The sequence below is a fragment of the Python bivittatus genome, unplaced genomic scaffold, assembly GCF_059951505.1.
Source record: "Python bivittatus isolate LINGU-HERP-01145 unplaced genomic scaffold, Pbiv_v1 ctg000190_np1212, whole genome shotgun sequence".
Lineage (NCBI taxonomy): Eukaryota > Metazoa > Chordata > Lepidosauria > Squamata > Pythonidae > Python > Python bivittatus.
Genome location: NW_028277042.1, coordinates 1920238 through 1939947, shown reverse-complemented (window position 1 = coordinate 1939947; position 19710 = coordinate 1920238). Strand labels below are relative to the sequence as shown.

Sequence of the window (19710 nt, the reverse complement as noted above, 5' to 3'; positions counted from 1 at the left end):
TAATTATGACAAGGACACAAGCCTTGCATCGTATCTTCGTCTCCTGCTGACAGCCCCAGGATGGAAAAAACAGGTATTCCCTATTGAAGTCACAAGCAACGTTCTGCATCCCAGAGCAGCCCAACATGAAGCAAGTTTCTTAGGAGGAGCTGAGACCATCATCAAGTCCCAGAGTGGGTTGAAGCCTGTATTTATTTATTAAATTTACAGAGAGATACCAGAATTAATAAGGAGAAATTAGAGAGTCAAAGGGATGCAGTAGTTAACATGTTGGATTAGGAACAGGGAGACCCACCATCTAGTCTCACTTCAGCCATGAAAGCTCCCCAGGGGAGTCTGGGCCAGTCCCTCCCTCTCAGCCCCACAGCAAGTGGAAGGTAGTGGTGAAGGTGCTGGACTAGGAGTGTGGAGACCCAGGATCTAGTCTTTTGTCAGCCACGGAAACTCCAGAAGCAGGGCCAGATTAAGGCCAACTGATGCCCTAAGCACAGCCCAACAGTGGTGTCCCTCAACAGAAGCAAAACTCTCACACCATGAGACAGAAACAAATGTGATATCTGACATCTCCAAACCAAACTTTTCAACTTTAGTCACTCACCATGCCAAGGAAAACAGTTTTAACAATGTAGATAAAGTCAAACATGGCAGATCAGGACAATTACAAAAAATTGACTACAGTCGAGTGTGCAGTAAAAGAGTGAAGGGCTAGGAGAAAAAACTCTGTGGTGCCCCCCTTCCCTTGATGCCCTAAGCACGTGTCATCCCTCTGAGGTAGACCAAACAAGGAAACCCAAGTTATGAATGTTACCACTACTTTTATTATAGGGTTACCGTAACAGAATCTTGCAGCTCTGAATGTGCCTCTCCCCAACCTGCCTTTATCCTAAAGAGAACTAGGGAGGGTCAAGTCTGAGATGCTTTTTCAAATTATATTTCTGCTTTGGACTCAGATTTATCTGATCATTATCTTGGTTCTTCCTCCTGTTCCTCAAGGTCATTCTCACAGCCCTTTATAACATGTGGGTTATTTTGCTTAATGGTTAATCCAGGGTGATTCTGGGGGGACTTTGGGCCAGTCATAGAATCATAGGATCATAGGGTTGGGACTTTGGAGGTCTTTTAGTCCAGCCCAGTGCAGGAATCCTCATTCTATCCCAAACAATTCTATCCCCAGACAAATGGCTGTCTAGTCTTTTCTTGAAAACTTCCAATGATAGCACACCCATGACCCGGGAGGCAGGCTGTTCCACTGCTTAAGAGCTCTCACGGTCAGGAAATTCCTCCTTATTTCAGCTTTGGCTCTCTCTTTGTTAAGTTGCCACCCATTAATTCTTGTCCTGTCCTCATGGGCTCTGGAGAATAAATCCACACCCTCTGCCCTGTGATAGCCATTCACATATCAGAAGACTGCTATCATGCCTCCCCTTAGCTCAGCTAAATGTACCCAGTTCCTTTAACCACTTTTCATAGGATTTAGCCTCCAGTCCTCTCATGATCTTTGTTGCTCTTTCTCTGCACTCTTTCCATTTCCTCAGCATCCTTTTCTGCACTGTTGTAACCAGAACTGGACACAGTATTCCAGGTGTGCAGCATAGTCCCTTGCTCTCAGACCGGCCTATGTCATAGGGGAAAATAAGTCTTGTGCTGTTCTTAGATAAAAGTGCATACTACATTAAAATATGAATACAAGATAAAACAGCTAAAATAAACAGCAGTGTGTAAAGAAGAGAAGTAGAGAGGGTGAAAGTAAAATTATAATAATAGTAAAAACAATAGTAACAATTAACAAAAGGCCTACACAAATTTCATAAGCCAGTGTGGGAATTGTGACCCCACTACTGTTCAGACCCATCAACTCCTATCTGATATTAGGAATTTATGCCCCAAATGAAGATAAAGTAACATTTCATAAAGGACTTACGGACAAATTATTGGATTTATTGTATGAAAATTGGTGCCTAATGGGAGACTGGAATGGAGTGGTCTGTCCACAAAAAGATAGAACCTCTGAGAAGGACATTAAGAGAACACAAGTCAAACTACTGAAAATATTTTTTGATATGATGGACAATGTAGAGCTTGTAGATGCATGGAGACATAATACCCGTACTGTTCTGAAAGACACAGATCTTTTTCCAAGAATTGATATGTTCTGGATTTCTAAGAATTTAGCTACCAGTGTCAACAAAGTGGAGATATTGCCAAAGACTTTTTCAGATCATAATATAGTGATTTTAACACTTAAAATGAAAATCAGTTCCTTCAGATGGAGACTGAATGAGACATTATTACAAAAAGAAACAATAGTAGAGGACTGTAAAAAGAAGTTGAAAGAATTTATTGAGAATAATCTTAATAAAGGTACAGATATAAGGACAGTATGGGATGTGAGTAAAGTTTTTATCAGAGGATATTTTATGCAACATAATAGCAAACTTAAAAAGCAGAGACAAGAGAAAACACAAGCAGTTCTAGATGAGATAAAGATGAAAGAAGAGGAATTAAAGAAATATCCAGGAAAGAAAAATATTTTGCAACAAATCGAACTTTTACAGCAACAGTTGTCTATGTACAATAAGGAAAATGAAAAATGAATTATGCAAAGAAAAAAAAACCTCTGAATTTGCAGACAAGCTGGGGAAATGTTTGGCATGTAAATTATGAAAAGAAAAAGTCCAACCTAGCATTTCTCATCTACTTTCTGGTTTACCATACAACAGCAGTGCTCACACCAATTGGGTGGCCAAGACTGTAGTTTGGAGCAGAGATAGAAGTCATAGGGCCTGATTCTGCCTCTCTGTTAGTGCAAGGCAGAATCTTGTTAGTGCAAAGCATGAGCCTTGTCTGGTGCCTCAGACGTCTTCCTTCAATGTCTTTCAGTGGGAGGCGTCCTTGCACAGGACTTTCTTGTTCTTTCTACTGCCATGAAGACAAAACGTTCTTCCTTCCAGACCCAAGTGAGGAGGAAGAGTGTCCCACAAGGCATGGCATGGGACAGCAGTGCCCAGATGTCTTCTGGGAATCTGGGTGCAATCCTCAAGACCTTCTTTGGTCCAGTGGTTTCACAAACCAGGTGACATTGCAGTTATTGAGATGAACGAGAAAATCCACTTGAGAGTCTTGATGGTGAATGACACCGTAACAAGCAATACCAGAGACAAATTATGGCTCCTGTAAGAAAAAGAAAGGAAGCAGAACATTTTGCATACTGAAATATACTTGGGTGGGGGGTGGATGGTGTAGGATTTCAGTGATCTGTAGTTTTTGCAAACCTTGGAGCGTATTGAAGATCGTAAACAGAAAGATCTGTGGAACTAAGAAGACCCCAAAGGACATGAAGGCCAATATCCAGGTTGCCCCCAGGAGGCAGGTCACCACAAGAACTGTTCCCAAATCTTTGCAGGTGTGTTCCTTATGCTGATGGAAAGGGTGGGCTCTAAGCTGTCTAAGTTTCTGCACCACTATAATCAAGACAGCCATGTTGAAGAATATGGTGCCACCAACGTAAGCAAGGGTGGAATAGTGCAAGGTGGAAGAGGTGATCCAACACCTGGAGGAGAGGAAAACACAGTGAGATACTTCTGGGATGCTCCTTTATGCTTCCATAAGATAAAAAGAAAAGTTGTGCAAGAAGAATCCAACGTCAACCCTTTCCACAAGATGAGAGCAGTCACGTTCACACAACATTTTTAATCTAGTTACTAAATTAACTGGAGTTTACCTCATAGACCAAACAGGCCAAGTTTGAACAACACATTAAGTCACACATGCACAAAACAAAACAAAAATCTAACAAAGATTAACACCAGCCAAGTTTACCATGTTGTGTGAATGCAGCTCCTAAGTCTTTAGATGAGTTGGCTAAGTACACTGTGTGAACATAACCTAGTTTTCAACTTTTGATAAAGCTTTAAATGAGCAAGCAATTATTCTTTCTTGTATCTGTTCATTACAGGACAATAGCAGAAAGATGTGAAGATAGGAGAGCTCTGCTAGGTCAGATGGAAGGTCTTTCTGGTATAGCATTCAACTTCCAAAATGCAAATCAGATATTTGGTTATGACAAGGGCAGAAAACTCACGGTTATGGAACTACAACCCCCGGTGTTCTTCACTACTGCCCATGTTGACAGGAAGCTCTTAGAAATTGTAGGTCAACCTTTTGAGGGCCCCAGGCTCCCCGCTCTAGGCCTACAGGAAGCCCATAAGCAGAACATGAGAACAAAAGCATTCTTTCCCCATGTTCTTTAGTAATGGGGTTGAACAGCTTCTTTGCTTTTGATCCAGGAAGTAACAGAGTCTTTAGACGTGACTAGTAACCACTGGTAGCTTTGTTCTCCACAATCCATATCTCCTTGTCTCTTCCAGACATCTCACAGAACGTTTTTGACACAAGCACATCTAAAAGACCAGATTTCATGACCTTGAGCTAGAACACCCACTTGCTTCATCAACTATACAGGAATGCATCCCTCGTTTAAGGGACAGAGGCTTTGTACTGTCACCCCTAAAACAATTTGCAACTCTACTCAACCTCCCTGGTAAGTACCCATAGTGTCCTAATCCAGTGCCTGTGGAGAAAACTAGTCTTCAAGGCTCTCTTGAATGCAAGCAGAGGTGGGGCTCTGTGGACCTTGGGGAGAATGCTGTTCCAAAGGCATGTCTCCTAGGTCCCACAAGATGGCGTTGCTTAACAGACAGGACCCAAAGCAGGTCAACTCAGTTGGATCTTACCAAATAGGCAGACGCAGTGGGAGTCAGGCAGCCCCACAAATACCCAGGTTCTATGCCATATGGGGGTTTATAGAGGACAACCAGCTCCTTGAATTGTATCTAGAAGCTCACTGGTTACCAGTGCAGCTTGTGAAGCAGAAGTGTTACATGAATGTACTGAAGCACACCTATAACACTGCCACATTCTGAACCAGCTATAATTTCCAAGTAGTCTTCAAAGGACAGCCCCATGTAAAACACATGTCAGTAATCCACATGTGAGGCACTAAGGCACAAGTGACTGTGAGTAGGGTCTCCCCATCCAGGAAAGGGCAGAATTGGCACACCAGATAAATCTGTGCAAAGGCTCTCCTGGCCACTGTGTCTCCTTAAATTGAGCACTAGTTGTGTCTGGGAAGTGCAGAGCTCCAGCCTGTTTCTCCCCATCCATGGCTGTGTTTACACCACACAATGAATTGATCCATTTTTTAAAATCTCCACAATCACTGAATCTTAGAATGATAGGATGGAAGGTTGAGCTTTGAGATAAATTTAGTTAAACCCATGTCCAGTAGAGCAACGCACTAATATAGGATTTCCAGACTCTTTTTAAATACCTCCAGCAAAGCTTGCCTTCACTGCTAAACCGCTCTGATCATTAGGAAATTAGGAACAGGAAATCCTGTTCAGTCAAAATCACCTTCCTTGTACTAACTTCTAATGTAAGCTCCATAGGTTGACTTTGTACAGAGCAATAAGCTAAGAAAAAAAGTTAACCACAACAAATTTGTATGTTTGATGCACTCTAGGCCTTTTATTGACTTGGCTCTTTCACCAACCTTGCACCCTTGTTGGAAGTGTAAAAAGTTTGGTTCTGGTAACTGGAAATCCTGGGGGTTACCAACCCTTCTAAGGGGCTCCAGATTGTGAAAGGAGACTTTAAAGACACCTCCAAACTCATGGTAATGGTGAGCAGGTCGATTTCCTGTAACCTGTTTCAACTCCCTCTCCTTTTTTTTTTTTTTTGGCCTCTTCCCTCTGGTCTAACTATAGTCTGTACATTTCCTGCCACTGCCCCCCTCCCCTCCTCTTTATGATGCTTATTAAGGCACAGGGGCAGCAACTTAATATATAATATATACCAGTTAAAATTATGCATTTGAGGCAACTGCTTTCCTGCTACTCACATGGAGCTGTTCTTGTACAGAGAGCTGGTTATGATGGTATAGGGACCATAAATACCTTTCTTGCTAAGGAAGCTGATCAGGATTATGAAGCCAGGGAACCCTGCAGAATGACAGAAGAGATCACGACTGACTGCAAAGCAAGAGTTCAGCAGGCGCATGCAATGTTTCTCCAGAGCAATTACCTACAGAAGTCTCAATCCCCACCCCGGAGGCCCTGCATGTTGGCGGTGGCGCCATCTCTTTGCAGCCTTTGGTTCATAAGGACACATGGTGAGGCCCCAGATAGAGGCAGAGTGTTCACACCACGCCCTGTGGCTGCCTTTCACCTGGCCTGTGGTAGTTAAATGAGTCCCTACGTTTAAAGGACAAAAGGAAACTTCCTCTCTCTCTCTCTCTCTCTCTCTCTCTCTCTCATCAGAAAGAATCTGGTTGCACCTTTTCCAGCTAAGACATTTTATTAAAAGGCATCCACTTTCATGAGCTACCGCCCACCATCGGATGTAACAGAGTGACTAAACTGATATAGAATTTAAACCAGGGTGAGATGGGGAGGGGAGGGAAGGGAAGACAGGTTGGTGATGCAGACACAGGTTACATATGAGACAGAATATAGCTATCTTATCAATTAATAACTGTAATGTGTTAAAAAAAAAAACCATTGTGTTTGTTGAGACCTTCTGGGAGAAGGAGAAGGAATTAGTCACCTCCATCATGGTAGCCATTTTAAAGGAAAGATGATAACATTCTCTATTTCAAATGTACCCACTGGCTGAAAACGGCTGAAGAACCCTGCCCTAACTGAAGTCTGAGTTTCTGCCTGGATTGCTCAACCATCTGCACAACGACTACTAGTTTAAGAGCTAATAACCACCCCACCCCACCCCATTTTAGACTTGCTTTGATTTTTTACTTCCCAGACAGGGTCTTCCAGCATAGCTAAGATAGTATGTGAAGCGATCTCGAGCACTTGGACTCAAAGTCTGGCTAACAGATGCCTTTGCTGCTCTTTCAATGCGAGAGAAGTGGCCGAGACAGGCTACACTAGAGAAGTGCTACATTATGAAATGAGCAGTTTGATGGCTTCTAGTAGGACACACATCTGAATGTTTCTCCTCCTCCTCACTTTATTTCATTTCTGACTTAACCTGTATGCAGCTGCAATGCGCCCCCAGGAAGCACCATTCCCGCTTGAATTTCTGCAAAGGAATGGGGAGCGAGATGAGGCTTTGGAAAAAGGGGGTGCTTTATTTTTGACCTATTTCAGATTTTCATGGCTTCAGATTGGGAACCATTGCTTCATCCAAGCTGCCTAGTCAGGCATTAAGATCTTCACTGAAGTTCTCCTTCGGATGCCTCATCAGCTGAGATGCAGTAAGTCAGCAACAAACAAACAAGGAAAGGGAGCCAGAAGAAGTTCTTCACCTGGGAAGAACTAAATCCTAGGGAGATTTCTTGCCTAGCACTTTTTTTAATGACTTTTGTTTGATTTTATTTATATCAAACCTTTTGGCTCTGGTGAGAATTCAAGACAGGGAGGAGATAGAGCTTGGCTGCAAACAAAACCATGGCAGGCACAAAACCCTTTGATCCACATTAAGCAACCCTGCTAATGGTGTTTCCTCTTGCTCTTTAGAGGACTTCAACTCCCAGAACTCCCCAGCTGGCATGCTGGCAGGGGAATTCTGGGGGTTGAGGTCCATACATCTGAAAGTTGCCAGGGTTGGGAAACACTGATTTAGAGAGTAAGAAGCTGCATCTGAAGCAAGGCTAGATCAGTTGCCATCTTTCAAGCCAACCTCCCTACAGGCTTCTTGTTATGGGGAAACTGGAGGAGGGTGTGCTATGTACATTCCCTTGTGCTCCTGGAGGATAGGAAAGATATAAATTAAGTTCTTGTCATTGTTCCTCATGCCTTCCTTCTACTACTCAGATGAAAAAAGATGTCTTGCTCCCACTGGAGAAGTCCAGGGCAAAGAATTTTTCAACAAGCTGCAGACACTATGTTCCTTGTTTCAGAAAGCAAGCAAGAGACAAGGGAATTCAACAAGATGGGCAGTGACAAATCCGAGATATATATATATATATATATATATATATAAAAACAAGCAAGCAAGCAAGCAAGCAAGCAAACAATAAAATACATTCAGAGGGTTACTTCACTATGATGTGTTTTCCAATACAGTCAGCATACTAATCCTTACCCCACCCCACAGCACCCAGCTTCAGGAGGTAACGGCTTATGTATGCGTTGTAGACTTTGATCACCAGCAGGTAGAGATGGAAGCCCTCCATGGCCATCCAGGTCAAACTACACAGCAAGGAGTAGTGGAGGAAGGCAGCAATGGTGCTACATGGCCATGGGAACTTCACCAAGAGCTGGCTGATCAGGAATGACATGTTGAGAAGGAAAAGGGCTCCCAGAAGATTGATGTGGATCTTTGTTGTGGAATCGTGATAGATTTTCCTGCAAGGAGAAAGGGGAAGAAGATAAATTGGAGAGTTGGAGCTGATAGGGTGCAGAAAGGGGAGAAACACCAGTCAGCCAAGGTCACATCTGCAACATCCAGGACAGTTTGTTGACATTCTCAGTAGCAATTAATACCAAGTGGGAAACTGGCTTTAGGCATTTCACCCATCAGGGATTAGCTTTTTGTGTGTGAAAACAGCCAGATTACTATATGTCAACCATGTATATACCCAGAACTGGGCAACTGAGCATCACATTTAGTTGCGACTTCTGCAAAAAGGGTTGTGCATGTGTGAAAGACCACTCGCCCATTTTGTTCAATACTTTACAAATCCTTCACCCCTTTTTTACCATTATGTATAAAAGAAGGGGAGGGCAGAGGGTCGCCAGTTAAATTTATAATGTGAATCTCCTCAGCACATCAAGAGCAAAATTCCAAACCACAAAATTCTAAACCACAGTGCCATGGGTCAGTTTCCAGAGTAGCGGCACTATTTTCAAATTTCCTCCCAAAAAATCCTTCAAGGAGGACAGAGGATGTCAGCAGCCAAAGCGTGCTCACCTGCTAAATGAAATTATGCATCCTTGTCTTTGGAATAATCTGCTTCTTTGTTTTTGTTACTCCATTGTAAGTCAGAAGCAGAGTTAAAAACAGGCATATTTTACTGATAATTGCAGTGAGTCTTTTACACACTCAGAGGTGGAAAGACTCAATATTATCTACAATGGAAGAATGGATGGTAAAGTTGATGGAGCTAGCTGAGAAAGTGAAATTGATAGCTTTGATTGGAGAAAAGAATGGCTAATTTTAATGCTAATTGGAAGCCCCTTTTGGACTTCTTGCAGGAAACAGAAAAAAAATGAAATTATGAAATATGGATTCAATGATTAGTAAAATTAATAGATTATAGAAATAATGGATGTTAAGTTGTAACCCTAGAGTAAGAACTTAATGTATGTTTTACTCATATCTGCTGTAAAAGAAATCAGAAGTCCTTTTTTTGTATTTCTGTTTCTTTTTCTTTCTTTGTCTGCACTTCTGCTTTCCTTCTTTCTCTTTATTCTTTCTTTTCTTCTATTCTTTTTCCTGATTATTAGTTCTTGTTAGTTTTTATCTTTCTGTTTTTAAAATTTAATAAAGTTATTATTTAAAAAAACAGGAATATTTTACAATTGCCCTACCCGATTGGATTGGATTTCAGAATGTAAAACTTGCAGGTCATTTATGTTTTGACATCCTTCAGAATCCACTGCCTTCTCTTAAAGCAGTGTTTCTCAAGCTAGGCAACTTGAAGATGTGTGGACTTCAACTCCCAGAATTCCCCAGCCAGCTCAAGGCATCATTTGGGAGACTCCACGGAGTAAACAGTATCGGTGAGGGCAGCTCCACCATGTACCTGCTTCCTCAAAGACTCATTTTAGGCTCAGAGAAAGCATTCTCTGCCCACCCTTAAACCAGCAGAAAGCTACGCTGGCTTAACATTTCCTAACCCCACTGCTGATCCCTGTTCTTGAGTCTAGTCTCCATTTCCTGCATTTCTGAGAGTGGGGTGGCATACTGTACAAGTTTAATAATAATTTTTTTTTAATCAACTTGCTATTGGATTGTGATTGATTTGGTTGATTGATTGATGATGACCGATTTGATTTTAGTGTGCAGGGCATGTTAAGCTGAGCAATTACTGAAACCCTCTGCCTCTGCTTTTTCCAATGTCATCTGTTGGTAGGAAATCATCTGCCACTCGCCAGGTTCAGACTATGAGCGAATCCCATACGAACCCATGCCTACTGGGGTGGGCTGTTGTCTAATAACAAGAGAGGGGGGGGAAAGAAACATGGAGCCCATTTGTTCCTTCTTTTTCTTCACAAGCTGCTGCTGGAGACATTTTTCAGAGATTTTGAGAAGGGTTGAAAGAGGGACTGCACAATTATGGTCTTTATATGTATGTATCTAGGTCGAGTAGGAACTAGAGGTTGTTCTAATGTTCTAAAAGCCTGCAAAATCTGAGCAGAGATCAGGGCAGGACAGAATTAATGAGTACACCACCAACTGGGAAGCATTGCTTAAGCCATCTGCCATGTTATGTTATTTTATGTTATTTTATTATTTTACTTTATTTTTAGATATTTTCATTTTATTTTACTTTCCTAAATTAAATTACATTAAATTATTTAAACAATTTATATGGCTACCCATCTCACTAATGTGACCCTGGGCAGCTAACCAAAACTAAAACTGGAAAACAACATTTCCTCGTTTCTCTGTGTCTCACTTTATTACTGTGTCTGGGATAGCCTTTCTCTGACCCCGACCCTGAAAGAATTCGGAGGTTACCTGGAGAAGATGTACAAGAGGATGGTGATCAGACAAGCTGAAGCTGAGACTCCGCAGCCAATATTACTAAGATAGGTTAAAGGGGTCAGTAACTTTTCATCCAGAGGGTCTGAAGAGAGTTGCTGAATAAGGAGAGAAAGAACAAAAGGAGAACCAATTACTATGAGATGCATGTGTATGTCTTGGGTAGGTAATAACTCCTGCCAACTGGATGTCCTCCACTGCAACCCCCATTATCCCAGTCAGCATAGGCCACACTAGCAGAGACTGATGAGAATCACAATCCTACACATCTTCTGGATGGTATCCAGTTGAGGAGCAGGGTCACCAGATTCATCACCTTCAACAACATGTTAATGTAGCAAGTGGCAAGAGACTCATATTGTTGCATAGGGTGGGCAATATGATTCTCAAGAGCACCACTGTGTACCAGATGTTGCTTTTTGGCCTACCAGGCTCTCTGCTCGATTGAATATAAAAAAAAAATCCTTTTAATTTAAAAGTTATTTAGGATGTTGACCTACTACAAACAAAGCAGCAACCTCTAGCATCATACTGAGTTACAGGTATTGGAGTGTCTGAGGTTCCACAAAGATCTCTCTGGGATGGAAGAGAACATCCTGACCATTAGTTCCCCTTCTAGTCAATGGGTGTTTTATGAGTGGCTATGCCATCATATACTTTCCAAATTCTAGAGCTGCTCTACTCCCGAAAGTTGCCTCCTCCTATCTTAGACTGTTACTCTCAAGTAGGCAAATGACACGACTGAACAAACTGCAGACAGAAATAACATCTCAGTTGCCTTTCCTTGGGATTCAGCTTTATGCTAAATAAAACTGGAACTGGGCACACTCTGCCCCAGTATTTTAGGTGAGATTACAAGATAGCTGCCAAGGGACAATATGGAAAAAGACGGAGGTTCTCTAGTCAGGAGAACTTCATTTCCATGGAGGGGCCTTCAACAGAGCAAAAGTTCTACCTGAAGCACTCCAACTTTCCAGAACACCTTCTCAAAAAGGAGGTGATGCAGCAGAGACCTGCAGAGCAACAGCCTTACCAGAAGGACAGCAAAATAGGTGAGATGGCTGCATTTGCAGAGAACAACACCCTCATGGCTGATGCTGGTTTCACAGCCTTCTCGTCTCCATTCCCCCAGGTTGTCCTGTCCTGCAGAACAACAACCACTGTGCTCAGAAAAAGAGCTACAGCTGCCTCTTTAAAAAAAACAGCATGAAGGCTCCATTTGCACAATGCTAGGCTCAGCTAACATGGTGAATTAGGTAACTTGTGGTTCAACACATTGTGAGATCATAGTCTTAGCATATAGTGTATGAATCAAGCCCTCACATCAAGACAGACTTGGGTTTATTTCTTTGGGCATGACATTTTTTATAAGCCCATCCACTGTATTTTCTTAACTCAAGTTTAAGACTAAGCTTGTTGTATCAACCCAGCTTAAGTGTCACACAGGACAGGATGTCATTCACATTTATTTTGCAAAATAGGTAACAGATACAGGAAGCTTGATCCAGGAAGAAAATATGACATGGGGAGGAGGCCTTAGTCTTCACCGACTATCGATAGCCTCAGTTGGGGTCATAGCGGTTGCTCTCTGCTTGGTGCATCTGTGGTTTGAAAGCAGTCTGCAAGTATGGGGGGCCTTACTTCAGGTTGGAAACTGGGGAAGAAATAAGATGCCTTTCTACTAATCACATAGAGGTGTTTTCTTTTAAGTCTTGGAAGTCCCAAGGTCAGCAATCCTGTGAAATACCCCAGATGTTTTGTTATTGGCTCTGCTGGCTATAGCAGCCCTTCTGTGAGGGTGCCCATAATATTCTTGCAAAATGCCAGATGGATCTACTGGTCCAAACACGTCAGGAACCCCTAGTTGATATGCTGGTTTGTTCATTTGCAAGTCACAAGCGGGGGGGGGGGCTTTGATTTCATTTTATATAGCAATACACAACAGTTCTCAGGAGTTCAATAAGTTCTTCAATTATTTATCATCATCAGTTATACATAAAATGTGTTTTATATAAAATGTATAGGCATGTGCACGCACACGCACACACAAAGTTATACTGATCACACGTTTTAAACTCCATCTGCAGGTTTACTGTCTAAAACAATGTTTCTCAACCTTGGCAGCTTGAAGATGTGTGGACTTCAGCTCCCAGAATTCCCCAGCCACCAAGGCTGGCTGGGGAATTCTGGGAGTTGAAGTCCACACATCTTCAAGCTGCCAAGGTTGAGAAACACTGGTCTAAAAGATACAATGCAAAGTATATTGAAAATCAACAGTATGACAACAAAATTAGAAGGATCAGCAAGCATGAGATAGATCTCTACCTATCTGAAAGAGATCTGTGTATGTATTCTTCCCCCTTCCCCAGACACAGAGATACACACCATCCATATTAATCTGGCACTGCAGGGGAGAGCCATGTTACTCCATGGCAGCCTAAAATCAGGAGGAGTCTGGTCACACCTTTTCTAACAATGTACATCAAAAGGCATAAGCTTTTGCAAGTTACAGCTCACCTCATCATGAAAGCTCATTTCATGCACCTGTCAAAGTAAGCTGCACCTCACAAAAACGTACACTTTTTAATAAAATATGTTAGTTGGAAAAGGTGTGACCAGACTCCTTCACATCAGCTGATCCTAATAAAGATATTACCAGACTATGGATTCAAAGTTCTGGGTAGGCTTCCAGATTGTCCAACGTTCAGTCATCAGACTGAATGTTATGCCGAGTGAGGGTAGAAATAGGGGTAGGAGAGATGGAATGGCATCACTATAATAGAAAAAAGCAGGTGAGAAAGGGAGACAAAAATAATTTTGACGTTACCTGTTCCTTCCACCCAAAAAACACAGGTCAGACTGGAATTAACCTAGAATGGTTGAGAGAGAGAAAACAAGAGAAACGCTGATGCAGTTGCTGCTATGGAGATTGGGCAGAGCTCATTCAATGGGTGATGACCTGTAGCAACACTCCTCTCTCCACTATCGTCACTCAAGCTCTAGCCTGGGACCTTTCAACCGTGCTTGTGGCACCTGTTCCCTGCAGGTTTTATGGAAACAGGTTTTTTTAGATATTTCATTCTCAGGGCATGTTTTAGACAACTCCTCAAGAGAGACTGTGAAGTTTGTGCAGAATATTGTTGATCTAGTACTGTAGTTAATAAAGACTGTGACTTTTGGAAACAGTCTTCTGAAATAGTTGGAATCCATTGGCTACTTCCAAACTTCGGAGCTCAGGAGGACAGTTGTGATCTAAGTCCTTTTTGGGAAAATAAGAATCTAGAGTCTCAACCTACAGATGGTCTGCTAGAGTTAGAAGAAAAGCCCTGGAAAAACTGTAAATAATGTTTTTCTGCTTTGCTGGGATCTTCTGGTGGAGTTACATGACTTATCTAGTCTATTGTCTTTCTGCTATCAGCCACAGCTTTACTTTCAGAGGAGCTTTCTCCTTTGTTTCCTCCAGGAACTCTTCACTTCCCACCTCTGATCCTGCAGCGTGGCTCTCTTGCCAAGGATTGTCCTACTAACATTGAGGACCAGTTGTAAATAGTGTACCACTTGTTCAGCACCATCATAAGTTCAAACGACTGCTGAACAAGTGGTTGTTAACTGAGGACTACCTGTATCATACAAGCATTGTATCGTACATTGATTCATCAACTGCATAAATCCTGACCTTGTGGCTGGTCAAAATACTTGAGGATTATGCCTGATGCAATGATGAGGTCTCCATGAGCAGACCCCCAATATCTTCTCTTTTTGGAGCAGTTGAATTTCTTTCTACCAGAGTGCTAAGAGCTATTAGAGACTGATGTCCATGGCAGCGTCGCTACTCACCAATTTATGATTATACCAAAATCGGATTTCCACAGGTTGAGTGAGGTTTGCAATACTCATGTTCCCAAGAGTGGCCCCTAAGATGTCATCATTCAGCAAGGAGCTGTTTTTTCTATCCTGCAAGACAAGGAACAGAAATGCATTGCGCTAAATTAAAATGGGGTGGGGTGATTTATGCTTCAGTATATTGTGGGTTCCAAGCTTTGACTTAGCATGTTGGATGAACCAGGCCATCTCTTTAAGCCATGGTTTGTTTGGGCACAGCATGCTATATAAACAGGACAACTGTGTTTTGCTAATCCATGTAGGGTTTAGAATATTGTATAAGCTCAACCAGAAAGTTTCTGGCTGAGTGAGGGTCTGAATTCTGTTATCTAATCTGATATTCAAATTAAGAGTAGGGAACCTGTTTTGGCCACAAGGGCCAAATAAATTCTAGACAAGGGGCTGGTGACTACACTTCTCAGCAGGCGGGACCATCTCAAAGAAGATGGAAATTCACTCCAACGTGATTGGGGACCCAGTCCAGGCAGCCAGCCTCTGATTCACCTTCCCAGAGTCATCCTGTGTGCACACTCTCACTCTCTCTTAGACACCTTCTCCCATTTAATTACTAAAACGGGAGATGGAGAAAAATCTTGGGTGAGAATTCCAGGCATATAAGGGCAAGGTTTCTGCGGAGAAACAGACTAGAAAAGCTGCCCCATGATATACTCAAGTTTTCTCCAAAACTCTTTTCTTTGAAAAAAAAATGTACTAACTGATTTGATTGCACTTCACTCCATATATTTATGGCTTTTGCATGCCACTCCTTCTATGGTGGTAGAGCTCAGAGATGGGAACGGTGTGCCCACTATGGAGTCCAGCGTTCTCATCTTTTCTACAAATTAACTCACGTTCCTTCTGTGCACGTTGCTATGAATTTGGCTTGACTGTAATGTTTTCCTCAGCAAATTACTTGAAGCTGAAGAAGAATTCTCTCTTTCCAGGAGCTAGATTTCAGGGAAGTTGTTAGCTAATTCTTCAAAAGAGTTGGTTTATATTTTCTCTGTTTTTAAAATAATTTTATTAGATTTTTAAAAGAGAAAGTAGAAAAGAGAAAAAGGTAAAGAATGAAAAAGAAAGCAAGATCAAAAGTGCAGAAAGAAAAAGAAATACAAAAGAAGAATGACTTGGTTTATATTTTCTCAATGACAGAACATCCCAGTTAAACCCTGGGTGGTAGTCTAAATCCGTATAAAGCTATATTTTTATTTTGAGAGTGAAAGACAGAGTCAGCCTGCAGATAATGGCAAAACCTACATAAATAGGACAGAAGATGGACTGGGGTAAATCCTTAGCCAACAAACTAATGGTTTAGTTGTGTTAAGGAGTTGAGTTCAATAGATCTGAGAGATGCCACCTTACAGAAAGCTCTCCAACATAAAAAATATTTTTAAAAAGGGAGAATTGCTAATAAGGAAAGTGAGAGTGAATGCAGTGAGGGTGAAAACAGGAAGACACTGTCGTAGTGCAGCACAGGCTGGCTAGAAAATTTATACCCAAAAGGGGCGATTCCATTGTTCTAAACTGGCATCGTTCATGAGCGATGTCACAAGGAACAACAGGTACTCTTTAGGAACAGAAGCAGAATCAGTCTTGGCAAAGGAAACACAACCAAACAATAAGCGATGTTGAAAAACAGACCGGGGAGGGAGACACCAGGCGAGAAGGCTGGTTCAGGGTCCTTTCTCATTGCTCTCCATGCCAAAAACTCTACCAGCTGGCCCCATTGTCCATCCCTCTCCTGCCCCGACTAATTTAACACGGGTACCACTACGGATGATTTAAGCCTGGGCCACAGACGAGGTGAACGCACTGCCATGAGAACACAGCAGGAAAAATATGCTGCAAGTGGGGAAAAGCCCTTATGTTTGCAGGACTTGGCCCATCTTGATCCCATCTTAGCCCCCAACTATCTTTCTCCATGCAGCAAAATGGAAGAAATTGGAATTTTCTTCACTGTTAGCAGATTCTCACAAATGTTTTGTTACCCGGCTAGGTTACATCTTCAGTGCTAGGATGGAGTGGGGTTTGCTCTCTGCTTATGTACAATAGCTTGCCTCGTCAGTGTTGGAGGGGGTGTTGTTTCCTCCTTGGTAGTTCCTTGATTAGACTGTTGTTTACTGCTTGATTGTTTGTCTGGTGTTAATCCTGGTATTAATCCCTGCTTATCTGGGTGTTGACTGCTGGCATGGAGATGTTCTGGTCTTTTTGTTTCCTTTTAATTGTCTCTTTTGAATAGTGTGTAGTTGTTGTTTATCTCTGTGTGCCTGTTGATGGCTGCCTTGTCTGAATACCAAGCTTCCAGGAATTCCCTAGCATTTTTGGATTTGGCTTGGTCTAAGATGCTGACAGTTTCAGGGATGGGATTGAACACAATGGTAAAGTACCAAGGTTAAAGCAAACTAAGTGCATTATTCCTTTGTTGTAGGCCCATCCTTCTGTCCTAAGATGTTTGTGGCTAGTTGTCAGAAACAGAATCACAAGCCCCCCTGGAACTCTAGTGTATGGTTACAAGTTACAACAGCAGGATCTTGAAAAGCTGACAGAGACTCTCTTATACCCAAGAGAATCAAGACAGGGCAACCTTGAGCTTCTTCCTCACTCCCGTCTCCCTTCCAAGGCTAAGCATGTATCTACATAACAGCTGTTGGATCAATCAATCAAATCTTTATTACAGTCACAGACCAGCATAAACAGCTGTTGAATTCCTTCTTCAAGGCTATCTTCATACTCCTCTACAACAATGGTGTTCATGCATTATTAAGGAGGAAACCCTTTTCATATTCTCAAGAGCATCATCAACCTTCTGCTCTTGCATGTCTAAGGCCAAAATGGAGCTAGGAAGTTGCCACCTGGATATCTTTTGTCTCCAAATGCTAGGAAACTTTGGATAATTGGTGACTGACACTCTATGGCCAATTCCCATCTCCATCTCCTCATGAGAGTTGCAGCAATGGCCTACCTGAAAGAGGCAAGAAGCTTTCAGGTAAATGCAGATCAGCCTCATCTCCTTTGCAGACCTGCTTTGGGCCTTCTCCATGAGTGCTTCTGGAAAATACATGGAATGTCGGCTCTGTCTTGTCCTTGAATCATTGTACTCCTGGAATGCAGCATGAAACAGACATTTAAACAAATTACCATCACTTCAAAGACTAATTGAGCAAGCTGGCAGAACTGCCAGATAGAAATGTGAGCAAGCCCTCTTCTCTTGCCCGTAGCTGCCCCATTCATTTCTGGATGTCAGCCTGACTGGAATTTGCTGTCCCATCACACCTGGCAAAGTGGGGAATTCTGCTTTTTGTCTTTTTTCCACTTCCCTTGGACGCCTTTGCTTTCTTCAGCCTGACTGGAAGAGAACTTACTGGGGTGCAGCACTCTTCAAACAGTCCACTGAGAAAGCCAGAGGTCCTCCCCTGGGGAAGCTTCTCAGGATGTCCTCACTGAGATCAGGAAGAACATGCAAGCTTCCTTGAATGCTGTCTTGTCCATCTTCCCTGTGGCAAGGGCAATGGTGGGCATGTTTTGGCTTAGGGCTCAGTTCATGGGTGAGAGCAAGCACCTAGAGGTTTCAGTGGCACTGATGTAAACAGAGAACCCGCTCCTGGATCTTTTGCAAGGTAACCCCATGGGGAGAAAGAGACACGGGAGGTTGCAGCAGCACAACTGAGCTGTGGTTAAGCGCAAGTGGGGAAGGATCTAGAAAGAACAATCCAATATTTGGTAATAGAAATCTTGTTTGCAGAGCAGAAAATCCCAGGCTCTACACCTGGTATCTCCAGGTAAAAAAGGATCAAACAGCAAGTAACTGGAAAGATGTCTGATTAAGAGCTGTCTGTGTGCAAGATAAAAAGGGAGGCGTACATGCCCTCTAATGTGGCTTTATCTATCTATGAAGGGGTGAACAACCTTCTTCTTGAGGATTGCCCTACTTCTACAAGACTAATGTACTGGAGGCTGCATTATTATGTCAACAATGGGCAGGACTGAAGACAGCAGTGGGTGGGACAGGTCCAAATTTCAGTGGATCACAGGACTGTGTAGGCAATATATTTACTCAATGGCGTCCAAACAGGGTGTCAATATCAGCAAGAAAGCAGACAGAGCATGCTGGAGGTTGCATCACAACACTCCATCCACCATCTTGCCAATTTTGACCCCCCCCCTCCCCCAAAGACACCACTGTGCTTATGGAATTAGCCCATTTACTGTGTATGCACAGTACTGAACCATAAACCAGCAGACTTATAACAAGCTAAACAAAGGATCAACCCAGATTTAACACTAGCTAAGCGTAGACATTTATGTGAACACAGAAATTAGGTATTTCTCTGATCTGGTTAAAGGTATTATTTAAAACAGCCACTCTTTCTTTTTTGCCCCAGTCCTTCTTTTTCTACAAGGGGCAGATAATTTTTGGTACAGATATGAACAAACTTTTCAGAATTGGGCCAAAGACCACTTGAAGTTACTGCTTTTGTCAGAAATGTATGTAGATTCCTTGCCAAAGAAGAAATGTGCTTCAGGCCATACTTTGCAGACTAAGATCTTACATAATCAGGATGGTAGACCTTACATTCCCATCTGCTTAAGAAACATCAAAAGGATTTTGCACAGGAAGCAATTTTGCAGTGAAGAAGCAACAAGTAAGACAGGCTATAACTGTCCCATTGCTTTCATGTTCTTCTACTATAACCGTCAAATAACCCTTTCCCCTTCCCACCCCCAATTCACAAGATTTAAAACCCTGTGTAAACATGTTTGGAACTCCAGGACTGGATAAGGCTGAAATGGGGTTGGGTAGTTGTGGATCAGCCTAGGGAGCCAACTACTGTCTTAGGATGCTGGGTGGGACCTTGTTAATCACATTAATGATAATTAATCACATTAGTTAATATTAATCATGATATCAGTGATAATTGCATTAATGATAATATTCTTTGTATGGGTGCAGTAGCATGCTATTTGAACACAACAACTGTGGGTTTCCAGTACAGGATTTAGCATTTTGTGTGAACCCAGGCTGTGTGTGTAAACAAAGAAAAGGGTGATAGAGAGGAGAAGAACAATACACGGGGGAGCATTAAGCATCTTTCCTCCTCCCCC

At 42.3% G+C, this 19710-nt stretch overlaps 1 protein-coding gene across 4 annotated transcripts in view; it reads right to left on the bottom strand.

Annotated features, from left to right (window-relative positions):
- Nucleotides 1–205: 205 nt before the first annotated feature.
- ADGRG5 (adhesion G protein-coupled receptor G5) overlaps nt 206–19710 on the bottom strand; it is a 33522-nt gene continuing 14017 nt past the window's right edge. For all 4 annotated transcript variants that reach the window (XM_025168642.2, XM_025168641.2, XM_088135881.1 and 1 more), the window contains exons 6-14: nt 17570–17707; nt 14563–14679; nt 13553–13595; nt 11759–11868; nt 10702–10823; nt 8101–8363; nt 5900–5999; nt 3273–3550; nt 206–3171 (exon numbers count right to left, since the gene is read on the bottom strand). In XM_025168642.2, the coding sequence (XP_025024410.1) occupies nt 3086–3171; nt 3273–3550; nt 5900–5999; nt 8101–8363; nt 10702–10823; nt 11759–11868; nt 13553–13595; nt 14563–14679; nt 17570–17707 (1257 nt within the window). In that variant the 3' untranslated portion in view covers nt 206–3085. The remainder of the gene's footprint in view (nt 3172–3272; nt 3551–5899; nt 6000–8100; nt 8364–10701; nt 10824–11758; nt 11869–13552; nt 13596–14562; nt 14680–17569; nt 17708–19710) is intronic.